General features: G+C 42.9%; 1 protein-coding gene across 3 annotated transcripts in view; it reads left to right on the top strand.

The window, feature by feature from the left end:
- Window positions 1-16,855, top strand: part of RGL1 (ral guanine nucleotide dissociation stimulator like 1) — a 250,144-nt gene that overhangs the window by 113,756 nt on the left and 119,533 nt on the right. The window contains exons 1-2 of one of the 3 annotated variants that reach the window (XM_025430065.3): window positions 12,025-12,151; window positions 13,193-13,303. The exons of 1 other annotated variant lie outside the window; for it this stretch is intronic. In XM_025430065.3, the coding sequence (XP_025285850.1) occupies window positions 12,125-12,151; window positions 13,193-13,303 (138 nt within the window). In that variant the 5' untranslated portion in view covers window positions 12,025-12,124. Of the gene's footprint in view, window positions 1-12,024; window positions 12,152-13,192; window positions 13,304-16,855 lie in introns of those variants that run through there. One more of the 3 variants, XM_025430063.3, reaches the window with a different exon arrangement.

Raw genomic sequence — 16,855 nt, forward strand, 5'->3', positions numbered from 1 at the left:
ACTTGGAGTTTAGTCTGGATGGTTCCATGGAGGTCCAGAATCACATCCTTCGGTCTTACTGGCTTGCTTTGTTTGTTTGCCTCCCTTACTTGAGATCCAGGGCCAGGATGTATAATTCATTGCTTTACACATAGTTTACACTCTGTTAAAGTCATTAAAAATAGTTATTTATTTACCTGACCCTTCACAGAGGATTATTCAAGGGATTATGGGATTACATAAAATAAAACAAAAGCATGCCTTGTGTTTCCAAGGGACATACGTCCAGTGTAATAGTATACATTACACTATTACGACGAATTGGTGCCCACAAAGTGAAGATACTATTTCTTTTTTTTCTTTTTAAGGAAAAATAAATAGCCTATTTGGCATGTTTTATGAACTAGTGGTCATGCCTAGGATTCTCTTTGATCTGTGATTCCTCTAAGTCGGGGGCCTTCCCTTATGCTGTTCCCTCTGCCTAGATAGCTCTCCCCCCACTCTTTCCACTACTACTTCTAATTCCATCTTGGCTTTCACATTTTACCTTAGAGACCATTTTTTTCTGGGAATAATTCCCTCAATCTTATAGGCACAGCCTATACATCCCAATAGCAATCTTTCTGTCGGCACACTTATCATACTGTAATACACATGCTTTGTCCATTTGTCCCTTCAGTCCATTAGCACCATGAGGCAGGTACTGCAACTGTCTTGTTGAAAATTATTTCTGCAGTGCCTGCTTAGCACAGTGGCTGATATATAGTAGGTGCTTTGTAAATATTTGTTGCATGAGTGAGTTACTAAATGGGTAAAGGAGTCCCTTTTAGAGCCCAGAACAATTTTAGAATCAGAGTACGTCAGAGTAAATATTAGAATATTTAGAATATTTTGCTCTTGCCTCTAGTTAAGTGACTCTCTTACCTCTACTGATTTCTGTTCTATTTAATAGGTATATTAACTGGGATATGGGTTTGGCTGCTAGTAACGGAAAACCAAATTTATAACACTTTAAACAAGAAGGAATTCTATTTCTCTCTTGCAAAACAGTCCAGAGATAGATAGTCTAGGACTGGTGTCTATGAAATAATAGACACCAGTTCTATTGTTCTATGAAATAATAGAGCCAGGCTTTTTCTGTCTTGCTGCTCCACCATTTAGGATGATGCCCTTATCCACATGGTTCACTGTCATGACAAGATCCTGGGAGGTCCACTTTTGTCCTGGAATCCTTGGATTCTACACCTACAGTGAATTTAATCTCTTTTCAGTACCTGGAACTGATTCTAGAGCCTTCTGCACCCTCTTAGGGGAGCTTGAGTCTGGTATAGATTTATGGAACTAATCAAATCGAGGAATTTCCCACTGCTTGCCCAATCCCTACTTTCCTTGCAAGCCTTTTTAGGTGGGGAAGACCAAAAACCTAGCCCAAGTTGGGCACGTATGCTAAGAATGGCGGCTGGTCTCATGCTAAGGTCATCCAGCCTTTAACCAAGGGTGGTGTGGTTTCCTGTGGAACAGGATGTGTTCATTTCATAGGATGGCATCCTGGCAAGTTACAGGAGAGAAGTTCCTTTGAATAATGTAAAATATATGACCTATTTGGGTATAAGGAAAAAGTGTATTACTTATTTTGTTATAAGATCGCCACGTAACTTATAATTGCACTGTCATTTCTTTACAGTGCCTTTATGTTATTTTGGAGAGCAGTCATTATCTTTTATGATTAAGGTTCAAGATGAAGGCAACCTATCAATTCTCCCTCCCATAGCACACATGCACACACAATACTCCACCTCCCACCATGTCCAACTCAAACTCCTCATTCCACAACACACACACACACACACACACACACACACACACATTATCTTTGAAGGGAGAGGAATGAGGACTCTATGCAGCTTTCTAGAACAGTAGCTATTCGCCTATTTTAGAAGATCCCGAATGAACCAAGGTAATGACTCCACCCCATCTCCTACCCCAGATGAAACACACTTTGATTCTATAAACCTTACTTCACGTCTTAGACAAAACAGGCTCAGTATGGGTTAGCATGAGTTGAATCTGCCAGTTTAAAAGGCAAATAACAAGAACCAAAGATGTGTCTAAATTTGTTCCTGGCAAAGGCAATATGTGAGATATTTTCTGATTTATAAAAAGACATTAGAAAATTGACATACAGTCCACAATCAGCTCTCTAAAGTGGTAAAATTCACTTTTCTTTGTATTCTTGTGTGTTTCTGTGTGAGTAGCTCCCCTATTTGCAACATATTGGTTAACTATTGTTAAAGTGATACTTCCGTTATATATGTTTTCCTTTCTTTCCACCTTCTCAAAAGTTCTCCTTTAAGGCAGAAACTTTCCGTTCTTGGTTTCATCCAAAAGACAAATATTTCTGGGAAAACACCGCATTTAAGCTATTCAGCAATTCTAGTGTTATGTAACTGACCACACTAAGACTTTCAATTAACTTTGGTTACATTTTATTGAAGAGTGTCACAGAATAGAATAACCAGTGATAATTTAAAAACAAATTTTATATGTTTTTAAACAGAGAAAACCCTATTAAAATATGTGTACAGCATCTCGTGATAAGGACAGAAGAGAAACAATTTGTCATTTGAAGCATTCTAACGTCCATTGACTGTATTCCAAGACTGACTTTAGTGTATTTGAGAATTTTTAATCACAGTGAACTTCCCTTCAGCATTAGTTCCCATAACTCAAGCTCTCCTTGTTCTTCTTTCTGTCTTGCTCTCCTCTCTGGTTATTTTTGTTTGGTGTTCAGTTGTGGGTGCATCTTGAGACTGTTTAGACTCTGCTTCTCTTCCACTCAGGAGAAATAATGTGAATTCATGGTTTTAAACAACTTCCTGTATACATAGTAACTTGCAACTACTTTCTTCATTTCTAGTCTTTTTCTTTCCTTCCTATTACTTTTCAATATCTTTTTCTTTCTCCTCAAAATTGAACTGATAGTATTTTCCCCCAAAAGCAGAAAGTCCTTTCCATTTTCTCTTTATTTCCATATCCCCTTGATAATCCCAAGTGTTCCGGTCTTAAAATCTTGCGGATTTTTTCTTTCCCCTCTCATTTACTTGCAACATGCTGCCTATCATTAAGTCGCAACATTTGTTTTTCCAAAATGTCATCCTGATTCATTCCTTTGGTTCAAAACCATTGTCTCGGCCTAGGCGTTGTTCGGCATGTACTTGACTGTGTTGTCTCCTATCAAATGGCTCTATCTCCACACTGTCCCCCTCTGACTAACCTATGGACACGTATTATAATCACCTTGTTCACCCTCTGTTTTATCATTTCGGTTTCCTCTTAAGAAAAATTCCAGAATCTCTGCCATCCAGCTACTTTATCTGAACCTCATGTCCTTTGACTCTATGAGCCTCTTCTTCCAACCAAATACCACCCTTTAGCCTGCCATCTCACCTACTGAAAGTCCTTCTTTCCTCCTCCTAGTCTATGTTTCTCTTTTTTTCTCCAAAAGTAGTGGTTGACACAATCTCAATAAAAACTATAATTATCTGCAAGTCAAGAATGTATGCCGCCTGATGGAGGTTGTCCGTGTCCTCTCAGTGACACCTTGCTCGGTTGGCCCTGTTGTCTTCAACTGTTCTTGCCGATCTGTGGCTTTTATGAAGTCATTTTCATTTGATCCCTTTCTGTCCTTTCTTTGCTTTTAGAGTACAAACAACCTTAAGGTAGAGACAATATCTAAGATTTATTTATATCACTCAACAATTACAAAGCACTAACTGAATTTATAGCATGGCTTTATCTATGTGTCTGTACCTATCAATCGATCATAGTTATTTATTGAGCATCTCCCATGTGCTAGGCACTGTGGGAGGTGCTAGGGAACAATAAAGGGAAAAAACTAAATTGCCTCTGCCCTCATAGAGTTAGGTGAAACAGACATTTATCAAATAATCATACAATGAGGGACACCTGGGTGGCTCAGCAATTGAGTGTCTGCCTTCGGCTCAGGTCGTGATCCCAGGGTCCTGGGATCGAGTCTCATATTGGGCTCCCTGCAGAGAGTCTGCTTCTCCCTCTGCCTATGTCTCTGCCTCTCTGTCTGTGTCTCTCATGAACAAATAAATAAAATCTTTTAAAAATCATACAGTTAAATGTAAAGTTATGACTGTGGTATAGTTACAAAGAGAGGATCACGGTGCCATGAGAGCACATAATAGGGGGATTTAACCTAATTGGGAGAGGAGAAGAGGGTGGGATGTCCCAAGGAGGAGAATCACATGTGTAAAGGCTCTGTAGTGGACAAGGGCCAGATAGAGTGAAGACATTGAAGAAGACTGGGGTTGCTGGAGCCCAGAGAATGTATGTAAAGTGGAGTGGAAGGAGGCTGGAGAGGCAGGCAGGGGCCAGTGGGCAAGGCCCTGTAGGATAGGAAAAGGATTTAGGTTTTAACCTTAGCAGTGGGGAGGCATTGGAGGGATTTAAAAATAAGAGGGGATGCTATAGTAATTTGAAAATATCACTCTGGTCACTGTATGGAGGTGGGGACGGGGTGCGCAAGAATACCACACATGGTATCTTCCTGTGTTATGTAGCAACTCAGTAAATGTTGCTCATTGACTGAACAGTTTGTGGGGCTTACAGTTCTTTCTGGGTTCACTGCATCATGAATTTTTGGCTTCAAGCTGCAAAATCTTGAGTTACTTGATATGTGTGCCTGAGTATTAATATAGCCAGTCTCCTTTGGATTCCACAAATTCTCAAACTGACAGAAAACGACAACAGACAACATTGAGAATTTACCTTGGTGCTGGATACTGTGCTAAAGGCTTGATGTGTATTATTAGCTCATTTAATTCTCAGGATGGGCCAGTGAGGAAGGTGTTTGTATCGCTATTTCATATGGGTTTAGAGATGCGAGAGATCTTGCTTCAGAGTGGAGTGACGGATCTAGGGCTCACATCTCGGTGTTTCTGACCACAGCCATCGCTCTTAGCCACAATGTTCTCACAGTTCTGGTTCATTCGAGCTTTCAGTACTATTTCAATACCATTATTGTAAAAAAAAAAAAAAAAAAAAAGGATATTCCTTTAGCTCCGAAACAAGGTATGATTTGGCTAATTGCCCAGTAGCTCCTCCCAGAATCTTGGTCAAAGCCCTTCATGGCATCAGGTCACCAATCCTCCACTTTGCAGAAGCTTTTATTATAGACCTGGCATCATGTCTGAGCTGACTGTTGTATGTTTTGATCTTTTCAACCATCTGAGTAAATCTCTCTCCTTTTTTCTTTTACAGAAATATATAATTAGATGAGGTAATAATGCTCATTAGCCCGAGTTACAAATAGTATTCCAATAACCACCTTCTTCCTCAGGCAAGCATCATCAACATCAATTAAGACTAACTACCAGCAATTGGTAAACTATTAGTTGAAAAATGTTTGCCATCATGCCCAGAGGAGGCCTTTGCCTTTGGCCTGCCATCTGTCCAGTGCTTTTTATGTTTCTTGTATCTACGTTTTCTACCCCCCCTGTGGCAGGCTTCTTCTTTAGCTGTAATAGGTTTATCTAAAATTGGCTTTTAATTCACTTGCCTAAATAAGAGAACCTAATAACATTGAGGATTGAGAATTTTTAACGTGTAGTATGCCTATGATAATTAGTAAAAGCACTTTGGGCCCTCAGAAAATGGAAGCAAATCATTTTTGACCAAGCATGACTGGTTCTTAACCCTTTGTAAATCAAGGCTGAAAGTTCAAGTGACGAGGAGGTGGAAGGGGCAGTCCACTTAGCAGAGCAATATATAAACTGAGCAACCATAGCGGGATGCCCACCTGATCATCAGAGGCTGAATATGGAAAGTCCATTGAAGAACAACACAGCCTGCAGGACTGAAGAATAGGAAGAAGCATTTCATAGGGAGGCTGAAAGGATTCAATCATTTGCAGTTTGACAATACATTGAGATTGTTGGAGGAAACAAGTCAAGAATTAGCAGATTTATGTGTTAACATCCTTCACCAAAGGGTTTCAGGGAACTACAAATTGAGGAAGATAGAGTTTATAGATAAAAGATAGAGTTTATAAATAAAATAGAGTTTATAAATAAAATACTGCAAAAGGGTTATTGTTGATTTCACTCACAAGTGGGAAAGGTTTTCAAACTCATATGTTTAGGAAAGGGCTGTGGGCGAGGAGAGGCAATATGCACTCAGTGCTGCTAAGGTGTGGAAGGAGAATCCTGGCCTCTTGCTTTTTAGTTTTTTTCATGTATTTGTTGTTGTTGTTATTATTTTCACTGCTCCCTTAGGACTGTTTTCCTCTAAAGTTTTGACTGGACATAAGACATTATAGTCTGAGGACACCTGGGTGGCTCAGTGGCCACCTTCGCCTTCGGCTCAGGGCATGATCCCAGGGTCCTGGGATCGACTCCTACATCGGGCTCCCCACAGGGAGCCTGCTTCTCCTTCTTTTTTTTTTTTCCTGCTTCTCCTTCTGCCTATATCTCTGCCTCTCTCTTTGTGTCTTGAATGAATGAATGAATGAATGAATGAAAGAATGAATGAATGAATGAATAAATAAATAAATAAATAAATAAATAAATAAATCTTTTTTAAAAAAAGACATTACAGTCTGGCATTGAGGTTAAGGACAAAACCAAGGCCTTCCCATGTCTTGGCATTCTCATGCTGATGTGGCCATTATCCAGACAAGTCTGTACACATTTATCCCAAGCACAATGTCCATTGTACTTGCACTGTCCTTATTTTTCTGTCATGCAGTAAATCTGTTGTCCAAGGAAACAACCTAACATGCAAAGAAAATGCTGGAAAGAGTGTGGAGGTGGGGACGGAAGGAGATAGATTTTTATTCAAGGCCACTTATATTCCTTTATTTAACACTCCTGATAAGCTTGAAGGGAAACAGATGAGGACACTCATGCTGTGAGAAGTGAGGGTCAGACCCTGGGTTGGAAGGCTTCTAGACCTGAAATTCAAACTCTGGCTCTCAGATGCCAGATGTCCCCTCAGTCACCCAGGCACATAAGTATTACTCCATGTTATGCTGCCTACGTAAGTACACTCTATCATAGTTTTTGTATTTTTCACTTCTTGCAGCCAGAGAAGTAGAATACGATTGAGGAAAGTGTGGTATCAGAGAGGCCAGTGAATAGATAAATGAATGAAGGGAATATATAAACTACGTATTTCCACTTGTAGATAGATTCTCTTCAAGAATCAGCTACTTATGTCTGCTCTTAACCAGCTTTCTCTTTATTGGCTCTGGTGAAACTAGAAGTAAAAAAGTTTTTCCCTCCAGTTTGGGGTTTTCCATATATCTTCCCTCTTTCCTGTGATACTCTAGGACCCTTGTACTGCTACTGACTTATCAGTGACCACCGAATATGGCCACATAAAACTATTCCTGGCAATATCCTACACTTTAAGGATCCACCTTTGCATCCCTCCCCACATCAAATTTTTAACTGTACAGCCCATAATAGTAACTATAAACACAATGTTGTACAGCACTTTTTCATCTTGAATAACTGAAACTTATACACATTTGAACTTTTTCATTTTGAAAACTGTAACTTTGTACACATTTGAACAGCAGCTCCCTATTTTGCCCTGCCCCTGAGCCCCTGACAACCAACACTCTACTTTCTATTTCTGTGAGTTTAACTACTTTAGATACCCCACATTAGTGAAACCATGCTGTGTTTGTCATTCAGTGACTGGCTTATTTCACTTAACATTATGCTCTCAAGGTCCATCCATATCATAGGCATATGACAGGATTCCCTACTTGTTTAAAGATGAATAATATTCCATCATAGGTGTGTCCCTATCTCATTTTCTGGATTTGTTCATCTTCTGATAGACAGTTGTTTCCACATCTTGGCTATTATTAATAGTGCAGCAATGAACATGGAAATGCAAATATTTCTTCGAGATCCTCATTTCAACAGTTTTGGGTCAATACCCAGAGGTGGGATTGGTGGATCTTGAGGTAGTTCTATTTTTGGTTTATCAAGGAAACTCTGAACTCTTTTCCATACCAGCTATACCAATTTATATTCCTCCCAACAGCGTACAAGGGTTCCCTTTCCTTTACATCTTAGCTAACATTTTTTTTCTTTGTTTATTTGAATAATGGCCATCCTTACAGGCAGGAGGAGGTGATATCTTGTTGTGATTTTCATTTCCATCTCCCTGATGATTGGTCATGTTAAGCATCTTTCATATACCTATTGGCCATTTATATCTCTTCTTTGGGGGAAATGTTTAGTCAAGCCCTGTGCCCATTTTTAAATTGGGTTATTTTATTTTGTTTTGTGTGTTTTTTCTTTTCTGTTGAGTGGTAGAAGTTCCTTATATATTATGGTTATTAACTCCTTATCCAACATGTTGTTTGCAGATATTTTCTTCCATTTGATATGTTGCCTTTTTATTCTGTTGATTGTTTCCTTAGCTGTGTAGAAGCCTTTTAGTTTGATCTAGTCTTGCTCATCTGTTTTCGCTTTCCCCCAATGTATTCTACAAATTTGGTGGATATCCAGATTTCCCAGAGCTGTTTGTTGAGCAGACAGTCCTTTCCCCATTGTTTATTCTTGACAGCCTTGTCAAAGATCAGTTGACTATATATGTGTGGGTTTATTTCTGGATTATTAGGGTCCATTGTTTTATTATTTGTCCGTCATTATGCCAGTTCCACACTGTTTTGATTACTATAGTTTGGTAATATGTTTTGAAGTCAGAGAAACACTTCAGTGACACTTCCAACATTGTTCTTCCTTTTCAAGATTGCTTTGGCTCTTCAGTGTCCTTTGTGATTCCATATGAATTTTAGGCTTTTTTTTTCTATTTCTGTAAACAATGCTCTTATAATTTTGTTAGGAATTGCTTTGAATCTGTAGATTGCTTGGGGGTAGTATGGATATTTTCATAATATTAAGCCTTCAAATCCATGAACACAAGTTGTCTTTCCATTTTTTTGTGTGTCCAGAAATAAACTGTTAGAACTACTTAATGAATTTATTAAAGTTGCAGGAAGTAAAAGCAATATATAAAAATCAATTGCATTTCTGCACACTAACAATGAAAGTCCAAAAATGAAATTAAGAAAATAATCCTATTTACAATAGCATCAAAAAGAGTAAAAACTGAGGAATAAACTAACCCAAAGAGATGAAAGATTCGTAGGCTGAAAATTACAAAATATTGCTGATCTACTTTTAACAAAACTTGACCTATCCTCTTAGGACCATACTAGGTCATGGACAAGTTAATCTGGTAAATAAATTCAAATTTAATTATAAATGGCTTACTGGTTTATCCTTCCCACACATTGGCCAGGTATGTGTAATAAGGTAATTCTATCTGAGCTGCCTACAGGTGAAATATTTTTAAATGAATATTTTAAAAACTGCAAAATTCAGCACTTGATTGTACTATCTAGTATAACCAGACTTTTTTTTTTTTTTTTTTGGTGGCTCAGCATTTGTACAAAATCAAATACATTATCAGGTATAAATACAGTTATTCTTGGAAAACCTCTCTGAAATTATAATGTAATTTAGTAAGTAGGCATGACTTCAGATTTCCTCACATTGCATACATACACAACTTTTCAGTGAGTGAGTCTGGGAAAATACAGTTGGGGAAGAGGTGCAATAATAAGGGAATGGAACTTTATTTGATCACTTACCATGATAATTTGCATACATTTTTAATTTTTTTCAAACCTATATATGTTTGTCCCATTTTACAGATGGAAGCCTTAGAAACTAAGGCTCAGGGAGGTGGCACCCAAGTTCACTCTGTTTTTTTATTTATTCATGAGAGACACATACATAACAGAGAAAGGCAGAGACATAGGCAGAGGGAGAAGGAGGCTCCATGCAGGAAGCCTGATGTGGGACTCAATTCCTGGGATCACTCCCTGAGCCCAAGGCAGATGCTCAACCGCTAAGCCACCCAGGCGTCCTTTTTTTTTTTTTTTTTTAAGATTTATTTATTTATTTGAAAGAGAGAGAGAGCAAGGGGTAAGGGAAAGAGGGAGAGGAGAGAGAGAATCCCAAGCAGACTCTGCACTGAGCACAGAGTGGGGCTTGATCCCGAGACCACCACCAGAGCAGAAACCAAGAGTTAGATGCCCAACCAACTGGGCCACCCAGGCACCCCATGCCCAAGTTCACTCTTAAAGTAAGCATGGATTTGAAGCTGGATCCACTTGCCTTGAAGTCTGTATCTTCCCCCTTTATATACCAGGTGGCCAGCCAGGGAATTGGTGGAGTAGAAAAGAGGATGATGAGATCTGAAAACTGAGTGGGGCCTTGTGAGTTATAAGCTGCCTTGTCTGGGAAGGCTTCCTTCAAGGGGTGGGGCTGAGAAACTATGTGATATCCCTGAGGTGAAAAATTGTCAGTAATCTTAAAATTTATGGCCCCAAATCAGGTTAAAGTATAGCGGTGAAGTTAATCTTATGGGTTGCTTAACTGTCCTCAGGTGCATCTTGTGGTCTTTGAGATCACTGGATAGGCACTCCAGGGGACCTGGGGATGGCTTAAGAGGTCAGAGTAGAGCCTCCTCATGATTATCTTCTAGACACTGGGGACATGCTGTCCTGGTGATCACAGGAGGGTCTAGTCTATGTGCTTTTACTTTTTTTTTTTTTTAATTATAGAAATAACCACTTCGGTTTTATAAAAAAGAGCATTCATTCAGTCCACAGTGACTGAGCTGGGTAGGTTCTGGTTGTCTGAGGGAAACTTGTCTGAGTGATTTCAAGATGTTCTCAAGTGTCCACAATCCTTTTGTTTCTCCTTGATATGCCCTCACTGTCATTTTTTCTGCTCTCCTGGGAACATCAGTACACAGGATTCTCTAGCTTTTCAGCTCATGAGATATTTATTGGGAATCAAATCCTAGCCTTATGCCTTAGCATGGCAATTAGTGGGAGGTCTTTAAAAACAAATCGAAAGGTGATTAAATACAATTAGAGGGCATAGTATTACAGACATGAACTCTAAGGTTCTTTGTAAAAAAAAAAAAAAAAAAAATTGTAAGAAATTCCTAGGTGTGAAATCCTGTCATGTGCCAAAGCCTGAATACATTATCATCCGGTATCCTGCTGTCAAGGTATTGAAACTGGATCTAAAAGATGTTATACTCTTTTGTCCTGGTAGCAGATCTGTTATGACACAGGTCCCCTGGCAGTCTCCTCGTGAAGGGCTCTTTCCTTACTGTCATTATCCTGCTGGGTCCCTACAGAAGGGAAAACTCAACCCATGGCTGCCTCACGAAGACTCCCAGAATCTCCAGGGCCACCGATGGCCGCTTTCCACGCTGTCCACCCCGGCGAAACCCTTTCCTGCTTTGTCCCCTTCCCCCCCACCCCCCCACCCGTGGCCAGTTACTGTGGATGAGCCTTATCCTAATGGGTGGTAGAGAAAAGCCGCAGCAGTTCCTGTTGGCAGCCTGCGGATGCAGGACCGGTGCAACCCCGGGCGGGCACGGGGGCTCGACTATCCTCGGACCATTTCTTTCTTCGTCCTAATGAAGAACTTCCTGGCCTGCAGTAGTGCTCCCGTCTTGGGGGGGGGGGGGGGGCAGCTCCGATTTAATCTTAACTGAGCAGGTCACCCAAGTTTTCCCGACCCTGTCTTCCCATCCCTTGGGCACGGCCGCGTCCCCCCTTTAAGTCTCAGCCAAGGGGGGAGACACACACGCTTGGATCCCCCAGGCCGCGCCCGGTGACCCCCCGGGGGACGCGCGCACCTTGCGAGGGGGGGTCTCCCGCTCGCCCCCGGAGCTGGAGAAAGCTCCGGCCCGCGCAAAGTTTCGGCGTGGGGTCGGAGAGAGGGAGAGCGTGCCGGGAGCACAAACAGGAAAGCCTGACATCACGGAGCGGCGGAGCGGCGCGGGGAGGAGTCTGCGGCGCCCTCGCTGGCCGCGCTCCCTTTGTGGCCCGAGTCGCGCGCACCGGCGGCGGCGGCGGCGGCGGCGGCGGCGGGGGCAGCGCTCGCTCGGGGCGCGGGGCGCGGGGCGCGGGGCGCGGGGCGGGCGGGGGCGCCGCGGGCCGACGCTGCGGGGGCCCCCGGAGCCGGGCGCACCATGCCGCGGCCGCGGACCGAAGACAAAACTGAGAATGAAATTGCTTTGGCAAGCTAAAATGGTAACGCGAGCCCTGCCCTCTCCGAGGCTTCCCGGCCGGGAATCTGCTCCCGCGTTCCCTGCGCGCGATTGGGACCCCGGCCCCCCCCGACCCCCGCCCCGCTCGGGAGCCGGGGCTCCTCTGGCTGCGCTCGCCGCGCCCTCGCCGCCCCGCGGCTCCCACTCTCGGGGCACCGGGCTCTCGTGCGTGCGGGCAGATGTCTCGGGAAGGGAAAACTTTTAAGGACGGGGAAGCGCTGGGCGCGGGGAGCCCGGGAGCGCCTCTGCGGCGGCGGCGGCCTTGGCTGGGACCTGGGGGCCGGGGGTCGCCGCGCGCGTTTTGCTGGAAGCTGCATGATGCTGGGTTGCCTTTTTCTTTCCTTTCCTTTCTTTTCTTTTTTTTTTTGATTTGCACTTGCCAGCTTATTTTACGGAAATAAACTTTCCGCTCCCCTCGCCCCCCCCGCCCCCTCCTCCCCAGCCCGACCCCGCTCACTCCTTGGGTCCCGACTCAGCAGGAGGAGAAAAAAAGACACGGGAAGCCTTCCACTCCCGAAGGAGTGAGGACTCTTGGCACTTTAAACACTTGTTTGCGCCGGAGTTTAAAACCCCGCATGCTCAAGTTAACTGAGCCGCTTGTAATCGTAGTACCAACTTTTTTTTTTCTGCCAACGAATTATTTTTATTCCTTTCACCTGGGGGTGATGGTGGTGGGAATTAATCCGTACTAAATCACGGATTTAGCCCTTAAGGAAGGGCTTTGGGGGGGGGGGGAGGGAGAGACTTTAAACAAAACCCTAAGATATGTGAGTCTAGGAAAAAGAACTACATGGAAAAGTCCGGGGATCCTGATACCACAGGGAAAGGCTGGAAGCCAAGAAAATTTCAGCATTCCCTCTATCGCAATGTGTCTTGTATTGCTCTGATTGTAATATTTATTTTGAACAGTCCATCTTGTGCCTTGAGTGCTGGTGTAAGCAGTAAAGCAGCTGGGATAGATTGTGGTTAGATGAGAGGAAAAAAAAATACTCTTTTTCTTTCTCTTTATCCCACCCCCTGGCAGAGCTCGATTCAGGACTGGGGTGAAGAGGTAGAGGAAGGAGCTGTTTACCATGTCACCCTCAAAAGAGTCCAGATTCAACAGGCTGCCAATAAAGGAGCAAGATGGCTAGGGGTGAGTAAAGCTGGAGAGACTGTGAACTTTGGAGTTGCAGTGTCTGTTGTTCTGTGAATATCATCATTATTTAGCAGAGGCAGGCTCCCCCCCCCTTCTTCCCTTCTTCTTCTCTTTTAGTCTTGAAAAGGAGACTGCCAATGACTGAGTATTTGCACTAGCTGTACAGGTCTGTTTTTGTACTTAATGTTTTCCAAAGCATCTTCCCTGGGTTTGTCAATAATTCAGAACCTCTTAGAAACATCTTGAGGTCTTTGGCAAACAGGGTGGGGGTGGAGTGGCAGAAAGTGACACGCGGTAACAGGACCAGAAAGCAGCTCTCTGTGAGACGAGCCATAAGCAGTTTGGCCCAGATGAGCCTTTCTCTCCTTGGCCTTGCCCTACTGTTGCTGACAGCTCCTCTCCTCCTGTATCTTCACCAGGTACCCAGAATGCTCAGGGGATGGACCCTTCTGAATCTGCCTGTCTTCCTCTTGGGGGGGAGGTGGGGAGATTTCCCATCGTTACCTCCTCTCTGCAGCCCGTGAGGAGGCAAGTGCGTGTGTGGTGCCCATGAGTGACTTCATGTGTAGCAGGCACAGAGTGCTGGGTCTTTGGAGGAAGACTGCTTCCATAAACAAGACTTTTTCCACCAAGGTTCTGAACTCTTAGTTGGGATCCTGAGAGTCATCTGTTATCACCTAATGGCTCCTTCTACACATCCCAGGGAGACATGGAAAGCTTAGTGACAGGATCACTACTTGGGCAGATACCAACATGTGGAGAAACAAAGGAATTCTCGCTCTGGAGACAGAAGTTGTCCTTAGAGCAGTGAGAGGTGACACAAAAAGCCTTGAGAGAGAAAATCTTGGTTGGCTGAATAGAGGGGATGGAATAGGATTGCACCTGGCCTCGTTCTAGCTGCACTCAGTCTTCTCGGGGGATGGATTTGAGAGCAATGAAGATTACGCACTTGCATCCAATCTTTACTGGCCTTGCGTCTCACAGAACTCAGTGTTTGAGCCACATTCAAAGGTACGGTGTGAAGGAGGCAGGAAACCAAGGCCCTTACATTGAGATGAGGTAACAGGTGACTTGTAAGTCCCTGAGTTTCAGGAAGGATGGCCCGCAGCAGTGATTTCCTCAGCTGTGGGTCCGGGCTGCCGACACAGGCCTTCCAAGCTTTGCGCTTCCCCAGCTGCCTCAACTCAGGCCTCTCCTGCTCTGTACTTTGGGTCAAGGTACCAGCCATTAGGGCAGTCAGCTATTAGTGACATTTGTGGGTGTGGCCCGGCAAAGTAGGAATCCTTGCTTTGAAAGCCAGAGGCCTTCACTTATGGAGCAGGCACCTGACCCAGAGGATGATATTCGACTGAATTGGGTGCATCCCCAGCAGACCTGATAGGGAAGGAAGGCGAACTAGAATTCTGACAGGTCATCCCTTTGTTTTTGGTGGTTGTGTATATTCATCTTATTTAAATGTGGTATTGATGTGGTTTGGCCTGTCTTGATATTTCACAATGATTCACAAGTTCTAAACCAGCTGCCTTGGAAAGGGTTATTACATCGCCTGATGCTGGGTTGTTCCTCTCTAATGAGCCTGATGTTGCTTGGGTGACGGTTTTAGTTTTCAGCCAAACACAGCAGCAGTGAATGAGTAAGTCATGGAGAAATGGAGGGGTTAACTCTGTAGGCCCCCAAGACACATAAAATGTGGTTCGCTGAGATGTTCACAGTTATTTCCTGATTCTCACTGACTGTTCTGATTGCTGGACTCTGCTTCTCTTCTCTCCTCCTCCTCAGTGTTCTCAGATTTATACAGAGTTAAGAGTTGGTTCACCCTGGATTTAGCAGTAGAGCCGAGATTTGGGGAGGGAGGACAATGTGAAAAGCTTTCTTCTAGTTGATGGAAGAATCTGTCCCTTCCCCTTCACTGCAACAAAGTGTTCTTTGCGGCTACCACCCCTAGCCCTCAAGAGCGTGTTCTTAGGAACCTTCCAACTCTGGTCCCACTTGTTTTCTTGTCTTAGGTGTCCTGTTGGGAAGGTCTGTTTTTGTCCTTGGAAATTCCAGACTTAATTAAATTTGACTCAACCAATTGAGCCATAGTAATTACAAAACCCTTCTTTTTAGGACTGAGTGGCTTCTCCATATTTGTTTTCCTACATTCCAGTAGCCCTTTCAAAGTTCTCCAAAGCAACTAGTTTTAGAGTGAACTAGAGATGGAGGTGAGGTGAGGGTATTACTGTCAATAGTCTTATCTACTCCCTACCCCACGCATAAAGAAACTAATATCTAGAGTGGTTAAATTGCTTGTCAGGGTCACACAGCTAGGAAGTGGTAGAGGTGGGATTCAAACCCAGTTGTTAGTTCCTTGCTGTCAGGAACTGCCTGGAACCTTCTGGCTGTTTCCATGAGACTGGAAGAGAACACTGGCTCAGAAGACCAAGAGTGCTTATGGCATACATCTTGTCTAGATGCTATACCTGGTGCAGGACTTGGGTGATGGGGCTTTCTCTTCTTTATGTTCCGAATGATAATTTTAACCATAAATTGAGACATTTGTTGTGAAGATATGTGTCTTAGTGATAAACTCTCCATTTTGGACATATAAAGTATGGTGCACCAAAGAGATATATGAGGTTATATAGCACATGAAGGTGGGCGTATCTTTTGTGTCGTGTCTGTAAGGCTTACTCAAAATGCCTAAAAGACTGAGCACAAGTTTTATATCTTCAACTACTCAGATCTCAAAACATAATTAAGATTCAGTTTAGAAAGGATAGCAAAAGTAATTACACATCCTTAGATGGGAAGTATCATACAATCAAAACATTTAGAACATTCTTTTTGTTTGTTTGTTTGTTAAATTTTGTATTTCATTGATCTTTTGAAGTAAAACCCTCTGCCTTTAGTTGTAAAATACACAACTGAGTTGGCGCAGACCGGGTTTACTTATCCATGCAGCCTTGCCTTGCCTGTTGACAGTAAAGTTATGTTGGGCAACTTTGAAAAGCCAAATATTATTGAAATACTGACCCAATTTTCCCTTTACAATAACTTCTTAGACTGGGATAGTTTTTCCTAGCTATAGCCCTCAAGGAGAAATGGCTCCAGTTATGTCATGGGATCATAAAATCTCAGGATTGGAAGGGATAATAAAAGCAATTCCATCCAACCATTCAATTAGCTGGTAGAATGTCCAGTGACTTTTGGAAGAGTAAATAGTCAAAACTTGTTATTTTTCTTTGGTCTCAGTGTTGTGGTTTTATATTGACAGCAATATGTAGAAATGATACAAGAAAACATCAGCATTCTCCAGAAGTAGGAAATGTATCATTTTAGGGAGAACACTCAAATGGACAGAGGATGAGGATCCAACTCTTAGGAAAGGGGCTTGGAGGTGTCTGGAGCCTTGTCTGCTGTCTTTAGAATATAATAGAGGCAGGGTACTGAAAAATGTGTCAAACCTAAGATAAGTCCAAAGTGGGGATATTTGTTTCACAAGCAGGATTGGTAGTGCTAGGTCACCTCGGCAGGTTTGTGGGTAATGGTATGGTCAGTGGGTGGTCA

This window comes from Canis lupus, chromosome 7, assembly GCF_003254725.2.
Source record: "Canis lupus dingo isolate Sandy chromosome 7, ASM325472v2, whole genome shotgun sequence".
Classification (NCBI taxonomy): domain Eukaryota; kingdom Metazoa; phylum Chordata; class Mammalia; order Carnivora; family Canidae; genus Canis; species Canis lupus.